The following is a 22681-nucleotide window of genomic DNA, read 5'->3' on the forward strand; positions in this document are numbered from 1 at the left end:
GGGGAGGGGAAGGGGGAAGGGTCAGAGAGGTAGAGTAAGACCGATTTTCAGCAACCAGGCCTGCTGTCATTCGTCGCTGGAAAAGGCCGCGCAATTTTGCACCAGATCGAATCTACTCGCGGGATCGCCCTCTCTGGGGAGCGATGAGCCCTGATGGGATCAACTGTCCGCAAGACGGACAGCGTATATCAAACTTTGACATGGAAGCCGGTGATGACAATGGAAACGAAGTCTGAGGCTGAATCCTTACTGCTGTCGTGGAAAATGGCATGGTAAAGAGGTAGCTTGCTGACACATTTTGCGCAATAGGTGGTTTGCACTCGGCCGGTCGAATTGATTCAGCATGCCGTTTTTTTCTTTGCTCGCTTGTCGTTCACCAAGGGACTGAAGGTTCCCAGCTTGTCGGATGCAGTCAGCCAGCATCACGGGCCGTGGTCAGAAGCCCGAAAACGCCACAGACAATTCTTGGCGTCTGTCATTGTGCGCGACGGAGGGTATCATCCCCCGATGCCCAGAGTCGCAGCTGCCGCAAGCTGTCGATGTAGTGGCTCGGCAGTAGCCCCAATATCGGATACGACGTGCCGGACGGAGCCTAAGTATGGTTGTTTGTAGAGTCGGATCGTCGGCTTCTGGAGGTAGCTCAAGTTGGCAAGATGGAAAGGTGAACAAAGGAACATGAGGCTTGGGCTGGTGGGCTTGGCGGGTTGAGTTGGATCAAGAGCACGTGCTGGTTGAGTTGGACAAAGGAAGCTGGATAGATCATTGAGCCGAGGTAAACTTTGCCAGTATTCAATAACGATATGACGGAAATAGAGTAGAATGGCGATACAATTGTAATAAATTGGCGAAAAGAGACACGCACATCAGATCACGGCCCTTGCAGCCTCTCCTGGCGGCATGGCTTGCTACTAAAATATACATAGCAGTTTTTTTGTCAAGAATGCCCTATAAACACACCCTATAAAATTCTCGATCAGAGCCCTGACAGCCGCTAACCATGCAACCCATCGCGCCATTCCAGCGCCACTACAGCCACTACCGCGCCACAGGCACAGAGCCTCAATTCGTTTTGGGGTCTGTCGTTTGCCGTTTGCTTCTTTAACCTTTGAACACCATCACCATCATCACCACCTCCATCAAAACCATCAGCATTCATCACAACTACTCTTCTGTTTTGAAGAATATCCGAATCCACGATTCTGGCACACCCACCAACAGCTTAACATTGGATGTATTCCGCAGCGTCACTTCCACCCCCCACCATTCTGCTTCTGTGGCGTTCGTCTTGTCCCCCCATCCGCCTATCAAGCCGTTCATCCATGACCTTGTCGTGCGACATTGACGCATGCATCCATTCTGACTTGCAGCTAGGCCTAGCCTCGTCTGCGGCCGCGCCGCTCATGCTTGTTTCTGGACGCTCCGGGGCACCATCACTCGACCATCTATTGGCTGCCCAGACACTAGTTAGCACGGCATGGCGACGTGCTACTGGATAGACTCAGCCCGGCCAGAAGACCCGCTGCTCCTCCAAGACGCTATCCCCTTGCTTGCTCGTGGCCCGCGTCGGGTCTGCCTCTGCCTGTCGCCCGGCTTGGCCGTTGCTGGTTGCTTCAAATACTACGCACTTGCCGCTCCGACCGGCCGGCGCCGATTTTCTTTTTCTTGCCAATATTCCCAGCTTCGAAATTTCATCGACGCGCGCCAGACTGGACCTCATAAACCACCTGCAGCACATCCACCTCGCCTTGCAAGAACCACGACTGGCCATTCCCACAATCAAGCTCCATACGCCTATTGTCCTCGGCATTCCTCTGGCGCCGCCAATTGCTCGTGACAGTTCCTGCGCGCTTTCACCGTTGCCTCTCGCCAAGTTTGCGCCCACACAGCTTGCAATTGCTTCCGCAGCACCTCGCCGCCTCTACCTGATTTTGCCACCAACGCGACAATGGCCTCAGACGGCGCTCACAGCCCGCCGGCCTACCCTTATGACACCGAAAAAATTGTCGGCTCCGACAAGGCGGGTGGTGCCGACTCCAAACCCATCTCCGATGTCAATCCCGGCCGCCTGTCTTTTGACAGTGGCAAGGTCGACCATACCCACCGTCTGCTCAAGTCGCGACACATTCAGCTTATTGGCATTGGTGGTAGTATCGGAACCGTTCTCTATGTGCGTCCTTGTCCTCCCACCTCGTTTGCCTTTAACATCACTTGCTTATCGTAGCCCATTGGCCTGTGCAGGTTCAAATCGGTCAAGGCCTTCTTCATGGCGGCCCCGGCAGTCTCTTCATCGCCTTTAGCTTTTGGTGCACCGTCGTGCTCGCCGTCACCCTGTGCATGGCGGAAATGGTGACTTACCTGCCCATCTCTTCGCCGTTTATCCGATTCGCCGGTCGCTATGTTGACGAGTCTTTTGGTTTCGCCATTGGCTGGAATTTCTTCGTTTTCCAAGCCGCCCTGGTGCCTTTTGAAGTGACGGCGTGCAACCTCATCATCAATTTCTGGACCAAAGCAATACCCACCGGCGCAATGATTGCCATCATCATTGTTCTGTATGCCGCCATCAACGTAATTGCCGTCAAGTGGTATGGCGAAACCGAATTCTGGGCTGCGCTCGGCAAGGTGCTGCTCATTGTCGGTCTCGTGCTCTTTACCTTTATTGTCATGGTGGGCGGCAACCCCCAACACGATCGCTTCGGCTTCCGCTACTGGTCGAACCCTGGCTCCTTTGCCGAGCTCTATGGCTACACCGGTGGGCTTGGTCGATGGGTAGGCTTCTTACAGTGCTTGATTCAAGCCGCTTTTACCATTGCCGGTCCCGACTACGTTTCCATGGCCGCTGGCGAGGCTGAAAATCCACGCAAAGTCATGCCTCGCGCTTTCAACGCCGTCTTTTACCGACTTACGGCCTTCTTCATTCTCGGCTCTCTCTGCGTTGGTATTCTTGTCCCCTACAACGACAAAAACTTGATTGAAGCCTATGCGAACGGCTCACCTGGCGCTGCTGCGTCTCCCTACGTTGTTGCCATGAAGCGTCTCGGCATCCCGATTCTTCCCCACATTGTCAACGCGACCGTCCTGACGGCTGCCTTTTCGGCTGGCAACTCGTACGTCTACTGCGCCTCGCGATCGCTCTACGGCTTGGCCCTCGAGGGCAAGGCCCCGCGTCTCCTCACCACCTGCACCAAGACAGGTGTTCCGATCTACTGTGTCGCCGTCGTTCTCGTGTTTGCGCTGCTGTCGTTTCTGCAGCTGGGCGAGGGCGCCTCGGTTGTACTCAACTGGTTCGTGTCGCTGGTCACAGCCTCACAGCTTCTCAATTTCGGAGGTGTTTGCGTCTCGTACCTGTGCTTTCGCCGGGCCATCCGGGCGCAGGGCATTGACCCCACGACGCTGCCGTACCGCGCGTGGTTCATGCCCTACGCCGCGTACTATGCGCTCTTCTGGTGCGTGCTCATGGCCTTTGTTGGTGGCTACCCGGTCTTTTTGCCTGGGCGATGGGACACGCCCAACTTTCTGTTTTCGTACATGATGATTTTTGTGTTTCCGGCGCTGTACTTTGGCTACAAGTTTGTCAAGAAGACCAAGATTCACAAGCCAGAGGAGGTGGACTTGGTTAAGGACTTGGCGGAGATTGAAGAGCACGAGGCCAATTATGTGCCAAGGAAGGCAGAGTACGTATCATCGATGCCTTGTATTCGACTGATTGCTAACATGTTAGGTCCCGCTTTGAACGCATTTTGGACACGCTCTTTGGGTAGACGGCGCTGGATGGTTGGGCGTATACGGACGATACCAGCATGGATTCATGATGATTTATACCCTGTTATATACCCTATAGAACTGCACATAGCGTGAGCATATACAAGATGTTGCATTGGTTAGAGATGCCAAGTTCCCCTCTACACGTGCATCCTACAGACACACAAGTCAACCTCTGAGACTCAACGTCAACCCGCCAATACGAGTCGGTGATGCTGTGATCATCTATTGGATGCATCCAACTATCTGTTGCTGCGTAGTATTTCCAAACTTTCTAAATGCCAACATTACTCATCATTAGACTTTCCAAAACCCTCCTCCAAAATCCCAACATCACAGGCGCGGACAATTCCTCAAGCGTCAACATTCTAAGGATCTTTCGCCCCTCCATCATCAACCCCCCCTCCCTCTCGATCCCGTCCTCTCCCGCTCGTCGCCAGGTCCCTCGCCGGGCCGCACTCCAGCACGCGGCCCCTCTCCAACCTCACGCACCAGTCCGCGTCCTCCACCGCCTCCAGCCTATGCGCGATCGTAATCACCGTGCTCTCCCCCAGCTCCTCCCGCAGCACCCTCTGCACCACCGCCGCCGTCTTCCGATCGATGCTCGCCGTCGCCTCGTCCAGCACCACCAGCCCGGACCTCCGCAGCACCGCCCTCCCGATCCCCACCAGCTGCCTCTGCCCCTGCGACAAGTTCCGCCCGCCCGCGTCGATCGGCGAGTCCAGCCGCCACTCGGGCCCGAGCCACGGCCGCCGCGCACGCCGCGTCCGCGAACCGCCCCTCCGGGTCCAGGTTGTCCCGCAGCGTGCCGGGGAACAGCGTCGGGTCCTGCTGGATGAACGTGATGCGGCCGCGGAGCGCCGCGCGGTCCACCTCCGCCAAGTCCACGCCGCCGACGGTCAGCGTGCCGTGGGAGGGCGCGCGCGTGGCGAGCAGCGCGTTGGCAATGGTCGACTTGCCGGAGCCGGTGCGCCCGAGCACCGCGCACGTCGCCCCGCCGGGGATCCGCAGCGTCACGCGGTCCAGCACGGGCGGCAGGTCGTCGTCGTACTGGAAGGAGACGTCGTCGAAGACGACGGCGTCGCCGGGCGCGGGCCAGCCGTCGGGCGGCTGCGCGCCGCCGGCGGGCTCCGCGGGGATGCGGTCCAGCATGTGCACGCGCTCCAGGCTGACCGCGTCGAGCTGCAGCTGCGCGAAGCGCTCGCACAGCTGCTGCACGGCGGCCATGGCGATGGTCGTCTGCGTCAGCACGAAGCCGACCGCCGACGCGGCCGTGCCGAGCGCCACCATCAGCAGCACCAGCGCCGCGCGCATCGCCGCCGAGCTCATCGATAGCCGGAAATCCAGCCAGAATGCCATGCTCCAGAAGAAGTGGTCCTGCTTCTGGAAGTCGTCGACGGCCTCGAGGTGGCGCCGCTGGAAGTGGCGCTCGACGCGCATCGCGCGCACCGTGACGAGCCCGTCCTGCATGACGCCGATGTTGGCGATGATGGGCGTCAGGTAGCGCATCTCCATGCGGCGCAGGCACCGCGACGCCGGCACGTACAGTCGGAAGAAGTAGACGAAGAGCGCCGAGACGACACCCAGCACGCCCAGCAGCGCCGGCTGGTGCGTCGTGATGGCCGCCAGCGACATGGCCAGCGAGATGAGCTGGAAAACGAAGGCCTCGAGCGGCTGCAGGATCCCGCCGTCCACCATGGACATGTCCGCGATGAGCCGGTTCTTCAGCTGGCCCGTCGGCGTCGTGTCGTGGTAGCGGAACGTCGCCCGGCTCACCTTGTCGACCGCCGCGCGGAACAGCGCCTGCGCCGCGTCCACGCTGATGCGCGCGAGCAGCACCTGCGCGATGCCGTAGCTGACCACCTGCCCGGCCGACAAGCCCGCGAGCACCCACAGCCAGGTGCCCGCGTGCCCGTCGGCGTCCGGCAGGCCCCAGTAGCCGCCGCCGCCGCCGGAGAGGTGGGCGCTGGACGCCGTGTCCTTGCCCCATTCCTCGAGGAGCCGGGCGCGCGAAATGTCGCAGAACCGGGAGATGCCGTACGCCGCGGCCAGCAGCGCCCACATGTGCCAGCCGCCGGCCCGCATGTACTTGAGGTATACGGTCCACGACACGCCGCCCGTTTCCGAGGGGTCTTCGGGATCGATCTTACCGCCGGAGAGCAGCTCCTCGTGCGCGGCGGCGGAGTGGTCCGCGTCGTCGTGGGTGGCCGCCCCGTCCACCGCGTGGTACGGGTGCGCGAGCTCCGCCTGGACCTCGTGCCAGTGCAGCACGCGTGCGGTGCCGCCGTCGACGTCGATGACGGTGTCGGCGATGCGCAGGACCAGGTCGTCGCGGTGCGTCACCATGACAATGGTGCGGCCCTTGGCGAGCGGGCCCTGCAGGAGGCGCCGGACGACGGCCGTGGCGGTGTCGTGGTCGAGCGGCGCCAGCGGGTCGTCGAGGAGGAGCACGCGGCTCGGCGAGTAGACGGCGCGGGCGAGGGCGACGCGCGCCTTCTGGCCACCGGAAAGCCCGACGCCACCCTCCTCGAGCTTGGTCATGTCGCCGTTGACGAGCGCGGCGAGGTCCGGCGCGAGCGCGCAGGCGTGGAGCACCTGGCGGTAGCGGTGCGCGTCGAACGGCTGTTGGAAGAGGATGTTCTCGCGGATCGTCTTGTTCTGCAGCCACGGCAGCTGCTGTGCGTAGCCGACGGGCTCGTCAGGGAGCGCCAGGGAGCCCTCGCGCAACTCCATCTCGTTGAGGGCGGCGAGCAGCAAGCTGGACTTGCCGGCGCCGACCTTGCCGCGGACGATGGTGAGGCCGGTGCGGATGTCAAAGTTGAGCTCGCGGAGGACCGGGACGTCGGTCGAGGGCCAGGCGAAGGAGGCGTTTCGGAAGGAGATGTGTTGCGGCGTGCCGGGGGTAGCGCTGCCGCTGCCAGGTGCGACGACGTCCCGGTCGGGCTCGTCCATGTACGCGTGGACACGCTCGACGGGGATGGTCGTCTTCCAGAAGGCGGAGACGAGGTCAAAGGCCTCCTTGACGCTGGCCTCGAGCTGGCCGAATAGCTGGAGCGATGGCCAGATGACGTCGTTGGGCAGGCCGCGGCGCAGGACGAGCGTGAAGAGTGCGATGCCGGCGAGCGGGTAGGCCGTGCCGCCGGCGACGTTGAGTGTGGACATGGCGGCGGTGACCAGCGCCATCTGCAGACGCTTGCGCATCTCGAGATCGCGGAAGCGCATAATTCGCGCACTCCACGACGCCGTCCACCCGTTGAGCTTAAGCGGCCGGCTGGCCTCGACAAAGTGCGATACGGCCTGCGCGCGCTTGTCTGAGTGGGCTGTGCGCTGGCGTTCCAGGGCAATGAGGCGCTTCACGAGGAGCGAGTTGCAGGTTAGGAAGAGCACCATGAGCGCAAAGCCGACGGCCGACGGCCAGCCCATTATGTCGACAAGATAGTACATGGCGAAGATGATCTTGACGGGCTGCGAGACGAGCTTCTGAAAGTCCCAGAAGCGCTGCGAGATCTCGTACGTGTCGCCGCGCACGAGATTGACGACCTTGGCGTTGGACGCGGGCTGGGCAGGGAACGGGGTGGCCGTCTTCTTTACACGGCGACCACAGATGCGCGAGACGAAGCGCTGCATCGCGGTTTGCGGCTCGGTCAACTCATCGTACTCGTTGTCGGGGCTGCCGGTTCCGTTTTGCAGGGAGGTGGCCTCTTGAGGGCCCTTCTCGGTGGCGTCGGAGCCCGGCACGGCGCGCGTCAGGAGCTTTCCAAAGAGACCGATAAAAGTCTCGCCGCGGGAACGCTCGTAGGCCTTGCGCGAGTACCAGTTTGCCGTCGTCTTGGAGACCTGGCGGAGGCCGTCGAGGGCGAGCATCACAAAACACCAGTAGATGGCCCCGGAGGGCTCCGCCGCGTCGAGTGCCTGGTAGAGCTTGCTGGTGAGGCGGATATTTGTGACCTCGAGCACCTTTTCAACGATGGCAAGGGTCGTGGAGATGAAGAGGTCGAGTCCGTTGGCCTCGATCAGACACGGCAGCAGCTGGCCCTTGACCTCGCGAAAGGCCATGTACAGGCGGGTGTGCTGGAAGTCGAACGGCAGCTGCCAGACGTCGTCGACGGTGATCTCGCGCACCTTGCAGAGCTTAGCCAGCGGGCCGACCCAGCTCATGGTCCAGAAGCGCGCGAGGCTCAGGTTATCCTCGGGGCTGCGGAGGAGCGACGACGGCGGCAGCTTGCCGGAGCCGATGTCAGCGACGTCCCAGGTCGGGTCGCGCAGGGGCATGGCGCAGATGCAGGCGGCGGCGAGCGCGGCGAGCACAACGCGCGCGAGCTGCGTGGGCTCGACATAGAGCAGGTCGTGGTCGAGGAAGTGCGCCGAGAAGATGGAGGCGCTGGTGAGGAGGATGGCCGCGTACAGGGCAAGCAGCAGGCGCGGCGTGCTGGTCGGGCGCTCGGCCATGGTGATGACGAGCACGGCGATCCAGGGGACGATTTCGAAGCGGGGGAGCGGCTGCGTAGGAGCGAGCACGACGGGCACCAGGGAGAGGAGGAAGCCGAAGACGGCGATGAGGAAGAGGATGAGGGTCCAGTGCGTCCACCCTTTGGGCTTGAAGAGGTCGTCATCGGAACCGTCGTCTGCGGCGCGACGGTCGGGCCCTTGTTCCGCGGCAAAGGGCCGTAGCCATGGAGGAAGCAGCCGGAAGAGACGCGCCCGGGTGATGTAGACTGCGGTGATGGCGAGCGCTACGCCGGTGAGGACATATTGGGAGACGGCCTCACCGGCGGCAGGGCAGTGCTCACCGTGGAGGGTGGTGTAGTTGGTGGGCAGGTCAATATGCGGTACTGGATAGTAGCTGGAGGCCTGGTGTAAAGGGTTGTCGAACTTGGGGCGCTCGAGGAGGGCGAGGATGAGGAACAAGTTCATGATGCCGGGGGTTGGCCGGAAGGGAGGAGGGCAAGTATTCAAGCAATGCGCGGCATTGGTGAGGATGAGTGTCGTATTCGAGAAAGGACGAGTGTATCCGTAGCAAGAGGAGCTATGGCCCTTGGTGGGAGGACAATGGGCGAGACGAGGTTAGTTATTGCCGATGACCGGGGGGGGGGGGGGATCCGTACACGGAGCGGACAGTGTAGAAAGACTCAGGCCAGCTCAGGGAAGAAACGACGTGGAAAAATTCGAGCGAATAAATAAAGGCCAATTACACCTTCAACCCGTCAATTGCAGCAAAAATGAAGCCGGAATTAAAATAAAGAAGAAGCAGAGGAAGCTGCGGGCTGGTCAGCGAGAGGTCGGTGTGGATGACTTGAGCATGAGGGGAAATGTGGGGGTGATGGATGCAATGTTGGGGAAGAGAATCATAACGTTACCTGCAGGCTACTAAATTGACCAATAAAGAGGAGATGGGGGAGACAAATGATATGTGTCCTGCTTATTTGGGGTTGGTCTGAGAGCCTTGCTTGCTGCGGTTGTCGCGGGCGAAAAGAAGCCGTAACTTATGCAAGGATGCAGAGACGGAGACGTGGAACGCAGTAATAAAAATTTCAGACGTGACGACAATAAATTTGGGTAGGGTCAGAGAAAAAACAAAGCGGTAGGTAGTTATCGATTGGCGGCAAAAGTTTAAAAAAATTCGTGACAGATTGGCCGCAAAGCTTGAAAGCAGAAAAACGATTTCTGAATCATCATTTGTACATGTTCTGTATACGCGCTATTCATCGCGCCACCGTGGTCGCCCATGCTACATTACCCCCCACGTTGGACCCTGTTTGGCGTTCGGTAGTCACACAATTTCCCCCTCTCTGGCTCCCGGTTTTTTATTAGAGGAGCAGCAGTCCGCCGAGCACGGCCAGCACCCCGGAGCCGGCCTGCACCGCGGCGGCCGCGTTCTTGGTCGCCGACGGGCTGGCGGTGGCCGAGGTGGACGTGCTGCTGCCGCTGCCTGAGGTGGCTGTCGCGTTGCTGCCGCCGCTGCCGACGAGGGCGGACAGCGCGGAGTCGCTGCTGAAGCTGGCCGTGAGCGTGGCGTTGGTGCACTGCGAAGGCGCCTTTTGCGAGCCCGAGACAAAGTTGACCGCGGAGCACTAAACAAAAACATGTTAGCCTCCCCAATTGGCATACCAGTAAATAGTCTCGCCGCCCACGTCGAGCGATGCGAGGAGCAAAAAAAATAAAAAATAAATCGTACCTGGAACAGCAGACCATCCACCGCAGACGACACGATCGAAAGCACGCCCTTCTTGCCCTCGTACTTGGACGGCACCGTCAGCGCGGGCAGGCAGAAGTCGCCGAGGCCGCTCTGCAGCACGATGGGGTAGATTTGCTCCCAGCTCTTGTCATCGGTGACGTCGCCGGTGGTGACGCGGAAGAGCCACTTGCTCTGCGGGTGGCTGAGGCGGACGGCGACGGCGTCGCCGCCGATGTGGAAGTCGGGGAGGTCCGACTTGGTCAGGTCCGGGGTGAAGCCGCCGCAGGGCGCCGTGTCTTCCTTGGAGTCCTCGAAGCCGATGGTGGGAGGGTACTTGAGCTGGAAGTGGGCGGAGGCGAGGCCGACGAGGGCGGCGAGGGGGATGAAGGAGCGCATTGTGGTGGTGGGCGGAAAGACGGCGATGTTTTGGGGAAGAATTGTGTGATGCAGAGAGAGAGGCAAACAGGCAGAGGCACAAGGTTGGGTTGAGGATGTATGATGTAGTAGCTTGAAGAGGGCGAGCTTGGCGTTATTATATCCGGCAGCTTTTTGAAACCCTGCAATTAGCCCGATGGAGCTATGACAAAAGGGTGGTCGGGCCAAGAAGGAAGAGGGTCGGAGAAAGGATACCAGCTGTGGTTTCCAACAATGTGGTGATGTATCGTGTGGCGTTGAGGTGGTGCAAACGGCACCTGGATGGTGATGTCTTGGACACCAGCCACAGCCATTTGTATTCAAATACCATCACCAAAATAATTCAATGAAAATCTACAAAAAAAAAGCCCAATCCACTCATATTAATCCTGCTCTGTCTCTTCTTATTCTTCTTGCACAATTCATCCTCTCTTCATCGCAATACCACTATCCTCAGGCACACGGCTGTGGCTTCCGTCTTGGCTTGGCCGCATGTGGCGCCCCCGTTCCCGACGCCAACGCCCCAGTCTAACCAACCACGGCGTCGCTTAGGCCCTGTCAAGCCACAGCTGTGAGAATGTTTGAGCAAGTTTCCTTGGCCGACGTTCCTGTACACAATACAATAGCGTCCTTTTTGTCTTTTTTTCTCTTTTCGGTTTATTGCCATATTGCCCCGCGCGTGCGCTCGAATGCGGCCTTTTTCTCAAAATCGAGAGCTAGTTTCACCTTATTCGCCCTGCCCCGGACCAATAACCGTTGATCCATTCTCACTCCATCCGTTCCCGGCATGCCTCGTCTCACCAGCTCCAACTTCACGGACTCGGCACCCATTCGCCGTTTTGTTTTGTCTTTTGTCACAAATAAATCCGCCTTTCCGGATATCTCGGCTGCTCATCTTTGCTCGCTTCGTGCGCTTCATTCAGCTTCTCATTTATCGCAGCCCAGCTTCCTCCGCCGCATGCCCGCAACCGCCCGCATCATCACTACCGGCACCGCCGCACCGCCGCCATCATGGACATGAGCATGGACGGTATGCACGGGGACCACCCAGGAATGGGCTCTGAAATCAATCATGCCTTCTCCCGTGATTACTGGTATATTGCCGCCGGCGTCGTCGGCTTTCTCGCTACCGTCCGCGCCGTTAACGCATATGGTGCCCACGTCCGGTACCATCATCCCCCCCCTCCTCCCATCTCCCGTGTACGGCTCTAATTGTGTAGAATCTCATCATGTCGCAATCCCGCGATCCAACATCCGACCCGTCCCAACGGCCGCCTCTCCCAAGCCTGGGCCACCGCGACGGCCTTTGTCCGTGAGATGAGCCATCCGCAGTACTACATCCCCATCAAGAGCCTCCGCTGGGCGACTCCCCTCCCGCTCGGCCGGATCCTCGCCCTCCTCGCCTACTGGGCCGTCATCGTCTACTTCATGTCCTGGCGCGTCGTCGCCAACGACGCCACTTACTGGGAGCGCATCGGCTTCCGAAACGCGTGGGTTACCGTCTGCCAGCTGCCCATGCTCTACCTCCTCGCCATGAAGTACAACCCGATCGGCCTCCTCATCGACACCAGCCACGAGCGCATCAACTGGCTGCACCGCTGGGTCGGCCGCACCATGTTCATCACCGCCACCTGCCACGGCTTCCACTTCTGGACGGAGTGGGTACGCGCCGACTTTGTCGAGTACGAGCTTGAGATCATGCCCATGGTCAAGTACGGCCTCGGCGCCTGGGCCATCTTACTCTGGTCTGTCGTCGTCGGCTTCGTCCCTATCCGTCGCCTGGCGTACGAGATCTGGCTGCTGCAGCACATCGCCTCGGCTGCCGTCATGCTGTGGCTCATCTACAAGCACATCCCCGCCAACGCGCGCCACTTCCTCTGGATGGCCATTGCCTTTCTCGCCTTTGACCGGCTCGCACGCTGGGCAAACCTGCTCTGGCAGAACGTGCAGTTCCGGCGCAACAAGTCGGTCTGCGAGGGCCGCAGCCGCATCGGCCACCGCGTCTTCGCCCGCGCCGTCGGCGACGCCACCACGGTCCTCACCATCAAGGACGTCCACTTCAAGTGGTCCGCCGGCCAGCACATCTACCTCTGGGTTCCGCGGCTGGGCCCGCTCGAAGCCCACCCGTACACCATTGCCTGCGCGCACCGGCTGGAGGGCGCGTGCTGCTGCAACAGCATCCAGCTCATCGTGCGCGCCCACGGCGGCTTCTCCAAGCGCCTCCACAAGTACGCCGTCGAGAACCCCGCCGCCGAGCTCACCGGCCTCGTCTCGGGCCCCTACGGCGCCCCGGCCAACTGGGACACCTTTGAGCGTCTGGTGCTCATCGGCGCCTCCACCGGCGCCAGCTTCGTCGTCCCGATCCTCGAGGCCGTCGCCACCAAGTCCCAGGAGAAGACGTGCGTGCGCCGCATCGACCTGGCCGTCGTCGCCAAGTCGGCCACCGAGACGCAGTACTACATGGCCCGCGCCAAGGACGCCGCCCAGGCCGCCCGCGCCCACGGCATCGCCGTCCACCTACACCTGGCCATCACCGGCGGCCACGCCTCCGCCTCACGGCCGACGAGCGGCAGCCTGCTTCAAGGCGAGCCGCGCGACAGCTCCGAGCTGGACCTTGACGAGAAGCGGGCCGCCGCGCACCAGGACACGCACGTCCACGCCGCCACCCGCAGCAGCCGCTCCAACAGCGACGCGCAGCACGCGACACACGTAGTCAAGGAGTACGCGGCGCGCCCGGACATCGAGGCGCTCATCAGGGAGCCGGTGGAGGACGCGTGGGGCGAGACGGCGGTGGTGGTCTGCGGCGGCAAGGAGATCGTGGCGCGCACGCGGAACTGCGTGGCGGCGCTGAGCGACGAGCGCGCGGTGCACAAGGGAACAGGGGCGCAGGGGATATACCTGCACGTGGAGGAGTATGCATTTTAGCGGTGCATGTTGTATATAGCATTAACGTGTTTTTGTTTCGCATCTAGGAGCCAACGGTACTACACTATCCAAGTTTGATTAATCCAGAGAGGGTCTAACGTCTATGTGACATGCCGACTCGTGTCCCCGTAGATGAAAAAGGTTGAGAATGACTCCAGAGTTTACAGCTTCCAATCCAAATCCACACACCATCTAGCCCAACTAAACAGATTCAGTGCTCCCAAGATGCCGACGGCATAGTCTCAGTCATCGCCATCGGGGGGCGGCCCCGGGCCGTATTGGATGTCGGTCCGCCTGTGCTCTTCCGTCTGGGGCCCGTCGTAGGCCCGGTCTGCGTTATGTCTGACCGCAACTAGCCGTGCGGAGGAGGCGTCGACAGTGGTGGCGGGCAGGGCCGTAGCGACGACAGCCAGGCAAGCGATGACAGCGGCGGAGGTCTTCATAATGTGTGCGTGTGCGTGTGCGTGTATGTGTATATGTGTATATGTGTATATGTGTATATGTGTATTTCAAGAATGAGGAGATTGGTAGGAGAGGTATTTGTTGTCTTGGACTTTTACAACAGGCTGGCAAGAGGCGGCTCTTTATACGTCGCCGGATAGGGCGTCACGCTGAAGGCTGAAGGCGTCGTCACGCTGAAGGCAGTGTAGGACACGCAGCCGGGGAGCGCGCGTCATAGCCAAGAAGCGAATGTGATTCGCAAAAAGGATGCAGGGAACGGCTGGACAAGGCTCGTTGATGGCCGGCCACCCTTGCCCGTGCTGCCTAGCTGGAGCCAGGAGCCGACACATTCTTCGCGGCGGAGCGAGGCTCGCGGAAGTTGGTCATGAAAAATCGCCACGCGGCTCGCCGTTACCAGCCTTCCCGCCCGATTACCCGCTCATAGTTGGGGGGAAGGGGCTTAGAACTTGGCAGCCTGGCCGCGTAGCTCAGGTGCACAAGAGTAACAGTCTGGCTAAGACACTCCCAGTACCTCGCGTCTCAATTTTCTCCTAGAAAGAAAAGGAAAGAAAGGAAAGAAAGGAAAAGAAAAGCAAAGAAAAGAAAAGAAAAGGAATAAAAAAAAAGTATCCATTACTAAAGACGAAAGATGTGCCAGAGCACATCGCCATATTGAAGTGAACGACAAAAGGAAAGCAAGAAAAGAATGTAGTCGTTTTCCCATCATCGTATTGTCACACATGTAGCTTTCGGTCCGAGCTAACAAATATATCCTACACCTCCCGTCTCTCCCCTCTCATTTTCAACTTGATCCCTCGCTCTTTATTTGTCGTCCGGGACGGGTCTGTGGTCCACGACCGGGAACCCCCGTCCGCTGCGCTCCCCCTCGGCGCTGCGACGCGTGCCCGGCACGGGCGTGTGGTCGATGATGGGCATGCCCCACATGGCCTTTGCGATGTTGCTATCCGTAGACTCATGGGCCTCCGCGTCGGCGGACGAATCAGCCTCCACCGCCGCTTCCTCGCGGCGGTCGACCGGGCGGTGGTCCACGACGGGTCGGTGGCGATCGCGGCGCTCCACCTCGGCGTCTCGGCGCTCCTCCGGGACGGGTATCTTCTCGATGATGTGCATTTTCGGGTCGCGAGGAGCGACGTCGCGGCGGCGCGTGTCGGGAACGGGCCTGTGGTCGACGATGGGCATGCCCCAGAAGGCGCGCGCAGGGCCGGCGTCGGCGTCGGCGTCGGCAGCAGCAGTGACGGGCAGGGCCGTGGCGGTGGCGACGAGGCAGGCCGCGGTGATGGTAGCGAACAGCTTCATGATGGATTTTGCAATGACGAAGATGTGTTTTTTTTTTTTTCTTCTCTCGGTTGATCAATTGACTGATGGGTGCTCAGCCGAGGGGGGAACAAGGGGCATTATTATATTTCGCCCTCCCTCCCTGCCGTTTGCGCTGGGGCGAGACATTGTCTCGCACCAGAGGAGTCTAGACGGATCCAAGCACCCAGGACTCGCGCCGGCGACTGGAATGTCGCGACAAAAGGTCCCCATCGCGAAGTCGACCGTCTCTGATGAATTGTCGGACGTGTCTTGGATTCGGCCAACCATCGACGGCGGTCGTCAGTTGGGGCGTCGACTTGGCGGCGCAGGGCGAATTGAGCTGGAACTCGAATGTTGTCTTGGGCTATTAATAGGTGTCGCTTCCACTGTGCAAACAGGATTCACGTCTTCTCTCGCTTCGGGCTGGGAGTTTTTGTCATTCCAGTTGGCGACCTGCCGTGTCAGTACTGCCGAAAGCCGAGGGCATCTCGATCGCGATGGGAGGTTGTCAGAATGACTGATATTATCGCAAACATTTTTGAATGGGAACCTACATAGCTAGACATTCTCTTGGGGTTGTGTTACAACAGTGGGCTACCTCGAAATTGTCGCCTTGCCGTCAGCTGCAATTCCCCTGTAGATGCCTTTATACTAGGACGCTGAGAAAGGGGCACCTTTGCCAATCTATCATCCCTATGTGAAAAAAAGAAAATACACAACTCTGATAAAGTTGAGAAAATATCCTTCAGATTTTCTGACATTCTTGAATAATAACCTCGCACTGGTCAATACATGGCAGTATGACCTGCACGCGTAACAAAGGCTGTATGTAGCCTACTAATGTCTCGCTCGGAGTTGAAAATTGGCCTCTTCTTCTCCTTCTTCTTCCATCATTTCTTCACAAAAGATACAAGGGAATTGTTTGAAATTCATGGTTAAATGACTCACACCGAAATTCTGCCAAGCAAATCCCGCCGCAGCCAACGGCCGTCGACTTGTCCTAACCAAGGAGCAACCCGCAGACCGGCCGATTAGTTACACAGGATCCCGAGCTTCATCGCCAGCATCAAGCTGAATATTAAATAGACACCTGTGTCATAGCCAGGTAGCCTTTGCTCTTCAAATACAGCCTTCAGAAGCCATCGTCCCTCTACGCCCGTCCCATCATGTACATCTGGGACCCCTGGCCGACCATGCCCGGCGGCAGCCCATACGATGGAAAGCTAGGGAGTTGGGCGGAGAGGAGGATGGAGGAGCTTGGTGCGTGATGGGCGGCATTTTCACTCGTAGTTGATGGTACATACATACATACAGTACATAGGCATCGTACGGGTTATGAGGCCTAGACTAAGGCCTAGATTAGCGCCATGGTGTGAGCCGTTAGCGGGTGTTTGATGTGCTTCAGAAGCTGTTCTTGTGCTAACTTATGTATATTCCTCAGTCCCGGGTAGCGCGTCTTTCCTCCCGTCCCAGTAGTTAAAGCGACCGTAGTTTTTATTAACGATGCTATTCTGCGAGAAATCGCCTGCGATTTTATTAGTGCAGCTGGAGACTAAGATTATCCATATCGACTCTTTTCTGTATACAGCCCCAGTCCAGTCGCCTCACAGAGCCTCCACGATTCTCTTCATCCATTCCCGCAGCGCAGAAGATTCGAATCCTCTTGTCTCACCTCCCCCCCCCCCCCCCCCAAACTAAATCATCCAAAGCCAATGCCGCCTTCTTCCCCGCGCCAGCCCAGCCAATGACACCCATCCTGGCGTCGACGCCACCTCCAGCCTATTGTCGATGGCTTGCTGGGTAGGATGGACAAAAGACCCTTCTCCCGTGCCATGGTTCACGTGGGTGGGACGTGACCGCTCTTCATCCCGCTGCCATCCCAAGACTTGCATCTTCCCCTACATCTTGAACTTTTCATTCAACCCACCTCAGTTCACCCCCCTCCCCGGAAAACGACACGCAAATGCCTCCATGAGCACGCACGCTCCGTTGGCCACCTGCCAGGCCCTCGCGCGGGCGCTCGGCTGGGCCACCTCGCTAGGGGCCATGGTCGTCATGGGCTTCATCGCGAACCGCTGGCCTGACAAGATTGGTTCCGTCGTCGGCGGGATGGTCGGGGTAAGTTGTTTCTCCTCTACCTTTTTCTTCATTTTCATGCATGATTTCCCCGGCCTTGGCTGCATCGCCAGCCCTAGGAATAGCTTCACTGTTGGATCGACGCCAAAATGCGGGGGGTGGGGAAGGAAGCCCACAGCTGCATGGCAGGAAGATCCTTGACAAGAGGCAAGAGGAGCATCGTGATAAGACGGAGATGATGACAAGAGATGTTGACAAGAAATCAAGCTGTAAAAAAAAAAAAAAAAAAAGACCATAATGACATAAAAAGCTTACTCTCTTCCTAGGTCGCAGTCGCCCTTCTCAACGACAGCTGGCAGATGACCGCCTCCATTCCCTCCCACGCCCTCGCCTTCCATCCTCCCTTCCCTGCCTCCCGCGCTCTCCTGCACGACATGGTCTCCATGGCCCTCTGCATGGCCGGGCTCGTCCTCATCATATTCACTGGCACCAGCACCACACCACCCTCCCCTGACAGCGCCGCCTTCACCCTGTGCAGCTTGGTCACCGCCGCCCACTGGTTCCTCGTCGGCGTCATGTAAGCCTTGTCCCTGTCATCCTGCCAAGGCCGCGGCTGACTCGTGAAAAAGACTCTGGCGATTTGTGTTTGCGGTATGGGGATGCTACGACTGCGTGCGGCTGGCGACGCCTGAGCGGCAGCGCCTGCGCTACCGCCGACAGATGGAAGAGGCGCAAATGTATGATGCATGAACGAGAAAAGCACTCTGTGAAGAACAAGTTCATTTCTCTACCGGCTTTCCAGAATAGTTTGACATTTATTCTTTAACTTTTTGTGTGTCCACGTCCGCCACAAATCTGCTTGTCCATTGACGAGTTGCTCTACTTATATGCCAAGTTTGCAGCCTAGATACATCAAATGAAAATACACAAGAATCCTCATGAATTCCATATATGATTCTCCCGTTTCGCGTCCCGGTAATCCATCTTTAAAGCGCCAAGCTTCTCTCCAGCTCCAACGACGGCCCATACCACGTGAATAATGCTCCACGTCGCTACTCAGCATTGGAAGCTTCCTCTGGTGGCTCAATAGTCTGCGGCAATGGACTTGGATAGCCTTTAGGTCGCGAGTCCACGAGAAACCGGATCACTTTGTTGAGTTTCCTCTTGTCTAGGCTAACATTGACTCTCCGATGCCCCCAGCGGTCCACAACCCAGAACTCACTATCCTTTACAAAGAAGGCCAGCGGCATCGATAATTGCTGGGGATACCTTCCTCATGTTTCGCAAAGCTTTCGATGCAAGCAGCTGAGCGTCTGTCTCAGATTCTGCGAGCCTTTGGTTGATAATGTCGATCTCAGGCCCAGATAGCTGTGAATTGTCACCCAAAACATGCGAGATCGCAACCTGTAGACTGTCATACGTGCTCTGTATCCGTTTGACGATTGCCTGTATGAAAATACCAGGCAAGGCCGATTGCTGTACTTTCCGAAAAAGTCTCATAAGAAATGATCGAGAGTAACCGAATTCCGAAATGAAGCTATCATTAGAACGTGTCAAAGCGGTTCTATGCATTTCCATGATCCGGGCGTAGATTGCCTTTGGTAATGGAGGCTGCTGTGATAACGCTTCTAGGACCCATGTCTTCACGAGTCTGTCAGGACTATCCATCATCTTACTTATCTTTTCGACGGCGGCCTTGGGCAACAGCGAATGTTCTCCCAGCCTCTGCAAACATGTGCGTCTGTCTGCCGATTCAAGGCCCCTTAGAAGAAACCAAATTGTCGACTCCGCCAGTTTCGACTGACCTTGTAAAACTCTGGCCGCAGTGGCTCTTATTTCTGTGTCTGAGTCGTTGAGGCAATCGACGACCGTCTCAACAACATGGCCAGGCAACGGTGTGAAGTGGTACAAGGCCCGTAGAGGTACAAGGCCCGTAGAGGTACAAGGCCCGTAGAGTGTGTACTCGTAAGCTGGCATCGGCATTGGGATGTTTCAGGCTCATCGCCTTCTTTCAGCTGCCTTCCGGAGCGGGGTAACTTCCATACCTATGTACAGTCTGCTTGAACGTGCCTCTCGAGCGTCCGGCCTCAACCGTTGGGCAGCGACGTGCAGATTGGTGCTGTGGTGGCGGTCTCAGTTTCCCCAGTTGGTGTCCTGGAGCTGGCAGAGTTCGTTCCGTTCCTGCTATGTACTGTAGCTACGAATGCAAGGCTTAAAAATTAACAAGTCTAACTTGACAAGACTAATTTAACAAGACTAATCAAGACCGCAGACATTAGCAAGGCAAGGCAGTGACAGTACAAGTTACGCGCTTCAGGTCAGCGTGAGTCAGGCTGAAGCCAAGGGCGGCACGGCAAGCAGATCATCTGCAGGCCGGCGAAATTGATGCAGCTGAAGCAAGTTAAATCCCTTTTTCCATTATACTCCAACGTCGGCCACCCAGATGTGAGTGAAACTAGCCTAAGGTAAGCGCCCTATAGCTACCTGCGTCGGCCTACGGAAAAGAAGGCGCGCCTCCTTTTAGATAGCAGCTTTTCTTCCTTGTTACTCTTTAAAGAACTAATATACTTTCTCACAATACCTACTTACAATAGCTTAGGTTAGTTTTTAATCTATTTATAAAGTATTAATATAAGTCACCCTCGGCTCTAATTTAGGGGGTTTCGAGCTTCTTCGTGCCAGCTGATCCCGGTTGGCCAAACGAACAAAGTTGACTGACGGTCGAGCAGGCAACGAGCCTGGTTCGAAGCACGAGTGTGGACAACGAAGACTGAGAATTCAACTGTCACGTTTGTGTCCAACTAACGCTAGAGCAGATGGTGGCTGCGGGATATTCGACGACCGAGGAGTACGAACAAGGAGTGGACAATATGGTGGCTACAACCATGGAAGCCGCAGATGAGCCCCAGTGGAAGGATATGGCCTTGTGAAAAAGCTGTTGTTCACTTGTATTTATCCCCCTGCTATATGTTGTTTTGGTGTTGATTCGTTGTATTATTATTCACTTTGTTTACAATCTAATAGGAACTAATAGGAACTAATAGAGAATTGTTCTTTATATTATATTAGCCAAACTACGCATATTCAAAGTCGTCATCGTACTCGTCATCCGGTGAAAGCACTTCGCCCAAGACGCGCTCCATTCGCGAGTGGCTGGGCTCCCACTCGGCATCCGCCATTGCCGCCATGGACAAAATCTTGTCCTTGGTAAATGGCTGGCGGATGTGGGTTGTCCGCGTCGGACTGGTGATGAGCACTTTGATGATGGCGGATACCGCGTCGTCCGTGGACAGACGCAGGACGTAGGCGAGCACCACGGACGCCTCCGCGAGAAACTCGGGCCGCTCGTAGTACCCGGAGCCCTCCACCACACAGACCAGCACGATGCCGTGCGGGAGACGACGCACCAGCGCGCCGAAAACGAGACAGAGCTCGTGCACGTCCCCGTCGCGGACCGCGTCTTCGATGCTGTGGTCGAGCGGCAGCTCCGGCCCGAAATCAAAGGCGCACAGCAGCTGGCAGACGAAGCTCGCGATGAGGGCCCGGCCGCCGACGACGGGGAGATGCTCGTCGTCCACGTCGTCATCGTCGTCGTCGTCGTCCTCCTCCTCCTCGTCGTCCTCGTCGATGTGCAGGCCGCAGAAAAACAGCAGCCGAATGATGCGCGGCTGGCTGCTGAGGTGGATCGTGAGGGATGCACAGAACAGAGTCAGGCCGGACACCGGACGCAGGCCGCCGCCGAAGTTACCGTGGACTAGTAGCTGCGACGACGCCGGGACACTGAGCCAGTACTGCAGCTGGTGGTGGGCGACGAGCTGCTGGGCGCGGCCCTGCTCGTCGTCGGAGATGTCCGAGTGGTTGTGACTTCCAATGTACTCGAGGTCCTTGGCCGCCAGATCCGTCATGTTGATCCAACCAAGGAGGTCGTGCGGGCTGATACCATGGTGCTCGGGGCCGGGCGACGATGGGGCACCCGCAATCATCATAATGGGCATCACTGGCGCGGGCGAGGGCGACCGGGACACGCTCTCCTTGACGTCCTTCATTGCTAGCATGGCGAACTGTGATCAGTAAAACAAACACATGGCACAGTGACCGGCAACGACGAGGGAGGGGGAGAGAGAGACGGAGAGGCAAGGCGTACCCAGCATAAGATCGTTCAGCATGTACATGATGCCATTGCGGGTGCCGTGTTCCATGTGAGCAAGCTGGGCCATGCCGTATTGGGTGATCGCCGCATCTAGGGTCGTGTCAGAACAGAATGTACACGAAAAACGGGAGCACAAACACGCCAAAAGAGAGAAAGAAGGTCCCAACCCTGGATGACTCGCTCCTGGAACTGCTGGTCCCGGTGTACCTCGGACATGTGCACCTCGCTGAGGAGGTCGGAGCTCATTTGATCAATGTCGGTGAGGCTCGTGTCAATCTTCCTGCGGTACTCGTCGATTGTGAAGGTGGCGCGGAACAGCCGCTTGTCTGGCAGAGAAGATACGTCAGCAATCCAAGGTTAGCCTTTGCGAACAGCACAGCATAGCACTCCCAATATGGCGGTCTTCTCACGACGCACAGGTTTTGGACACGAAAAAGCCAATGACCATCTCGACGGCGTGCAGGACCGCCGCGACCAAGCCAATCGCGGCGTCTGTGATGTTCTCGTCGCCGGCAAACGCCTGCCGGTAGGCCTCAACCTCGGCAAAGTTGCGGTCGATTCGGTCAAAGGCGCCCAGCATGTCCTGCCGGAGCTTCGCCGCCTTTGCGGCCGCCTATGGATCGCAGGTGAGCAGGATAGAGCTGTCGACGGAATGATTGTTCACACAAGACCAGGGAGCGGCCTACCTCAAGTACCAGCTGCAGCGAGCCGAGCACCGGCGATGCGTAGTCGTTGTCCACGATCTCCTTGGCCATCTTGACCACCGACGTGCCGGAGTGGTCGGCCGACTTGCGGTACACCTTGCGAAAGATGCCCTTGAAGCTCTTGTCCGTCTGGCTGTAGGCGTTCTTGGCCGCCTCGAGCGTGTCGAAGACGCCAGTCCAGTCGTGCTGGCCGCGGATGCTGCCCCGCTCCCTGACCTCGTCCGCCTCCTGCGGATGGGCAAGCACAAAGCGGTCCATCGATGGCGCAAAGAGCTCGTCCCAGAACTTGAGCGCGGCGCTCGGCTCCGCACGCCGCCGCGCGGACAGGACAGTGGCCGCGCTGGGCAGCGTCAGCGTCACAGTCCCCGGGGGAGCCACGGGCGCCTGCACGCCGGGCACCTTCAATGCCCATTGGACTCGGTTGTAGGCGGTCAGGGACTGCTCGTCCATCTGCGACACCGGGTTACTGAGCACAAACAAGCGACGGCGGGCGTCGTAGTGTGACGGAGGATCGTTCAGGCCAGGATGGCTGTCCTCAAGATCGTTCTCGATAAAATCGACCGACTCCGGCTGACAGCAGATCTCGGGGATTCTGGCCCGACTGAGAGGATTCATGAGCGGCTGTAGTTGTATTTGCAACCGTATTTACAGAAAGGGTCCGTTGCCAATGCGTAGAAACGGGCGATGCCGTCCAGCCTCGACGCAAGCGGCCTCTTGTAC

At 58.3% G+C, this 22681-nt stretch overlaps 7 protein-coding genes across 7 annotated transcripts; 3 read left to right on the top strand and 4 right to left on the bottom strand.

The window, feature by feature from the left end:
- Window positions 1-1945: 1945 nt before the first annotated feature.
- On the top strand, window positions 1946-3758 carry ISF_08638 (Amino acid/polyamine transporter I; the record flags this gene model as incomplete). Its single annotated transcript, XM_018852241.1, has 3 exons — window positions 1946-2167; window positions 2239-3671; window positions 3719-3758. The coding sequence occupies 3 exons, from the start codon at window positions 1946-1948 to the stop codon at window positions 3756-3758; spliced, it is 1695 nt and encodes a 564-aa protein (XP_018700567.1).
- Window positions 3759-4278: 520 nt separating this feature from the next.
- On the bottom strand, window positions 4279-8673 carry ISF_08639 (ABC transporter, transmembrane domain, type 1; the record flags this gene model as incomplete). Its single annotated transcript, XM_018852242.1, has 1 exon — window positions 4279-8673. One exon carries the CDS (start codon window positions 8671-8673, stop codon window positions 4279-4281), a length of 4395 nt encoding a protein of 1464 aa, XP_018700568.1.
- Window positions 8674-9566: 893 nt separating this feature from the next.
- Window positions 9567-10330, bottom strand: ISF_08640 (expression library immunization antigen 1; the record flags this gene model as incomplete). The annotated part of the gene is made up of 2 exons (XM_018852243.1): window positions 9567-9830; window positions 9935-10330. The coding sequence occupies 2 exons, from the start codon at window positions 10328-10330 to the stop codon at window positions 9567-9569; spliced, it is 660 nt and encodes a 219-aa protein (XP_018700569.1).
- A 1029-nt stretch (window positions 10331-11359) lies between these two features.
- ISF_08641 (FAD-binding 8) lies at window positions 11360-13273 on the top strand (the record flags this gene model as incomplete). The annotated part of the gene is made up of 2 exons (XM_018852244.1): window positions 11360-11514; window positions 11569-13273. The coding sequence occupies 2 exons, from the start codon at window positions 11360-11362 to the stop codon at window positions 13271-13273; spliced, it is 1860 nt and encodes a 619-aa protein (XP_018700570.1).
- Window positions 13274-14536: 1263 nt separating this feature from the next.
- ISF_08642 (hypothetical protein) lies at window positions 14537-15031 on the bottom strand (the record flags this gene model as incomplete). The annotated part of the gene is made up of 1 exon (XM_018852245.1): window positions 14537-15031. The coding sequence occupies one exon, from the start codon at window positions 15029-15031 to the stop codon at window positions 14537-14539; it is 495 nt and encodes a 164-aa protein (XP_018700571.1).
- A 1971-nt stretch (window positions 15032-17002) lies between these two features.
- On the top strand, window positions 17003-17857 carry ISF_08643 (hypothetical protein; the record flags this gene model as incomplete). The annotated part of the gene is made up of 3 exons (XM_018852246.1): window positions 17003-17149; window positions 17434-17684; window positions 17737-17857. The coding sequence occupies 3 exons, from the start codon at window positions 17003-17005 to the stop codon at window positions 17855-17857; spliced, it is 519 nt and encodes a 172-aa protein (XP_018700572.1).
- Window positions 17858-20181: 2324 nt separating this feature from the next.
- Window positions 20182-22576, bottom strand: ISF_08644 (hypothetical protein; the record flags this gene model as incomplete). The annotated part of the gene is made up of 5 exons (XM_018852247.1): window positions 20182-21155; window positions 21252-21347; window positions 21425-21583; window positions 21675-21870; window positions 21944-22576. 5 exons carry the CDS (start codon window positions 22574-22576, stop codon window positions 20182-20184), a joined length of 2058 nt encoding a protein of 685 aa, XP_018700573.1.
- Between the last annotated feature and the right edge of the window lie 105 nt (window positions 22577-22681).

Source organism: Cordyceps fumosorosea, assembly GCF_001636725.1.
Source record: "Cordyceps fumosorosea ARSEF 2679 chromosome Unknown scaffold_33, whole genome shotgun sequence".
Lineage (NCBI taxonomy): Eukaryota > Fungi > Ascomycota > Sordariomycetes > Hypocreales > Cordycipitaceae > Cordyceps > Cordyceps fumosorosea.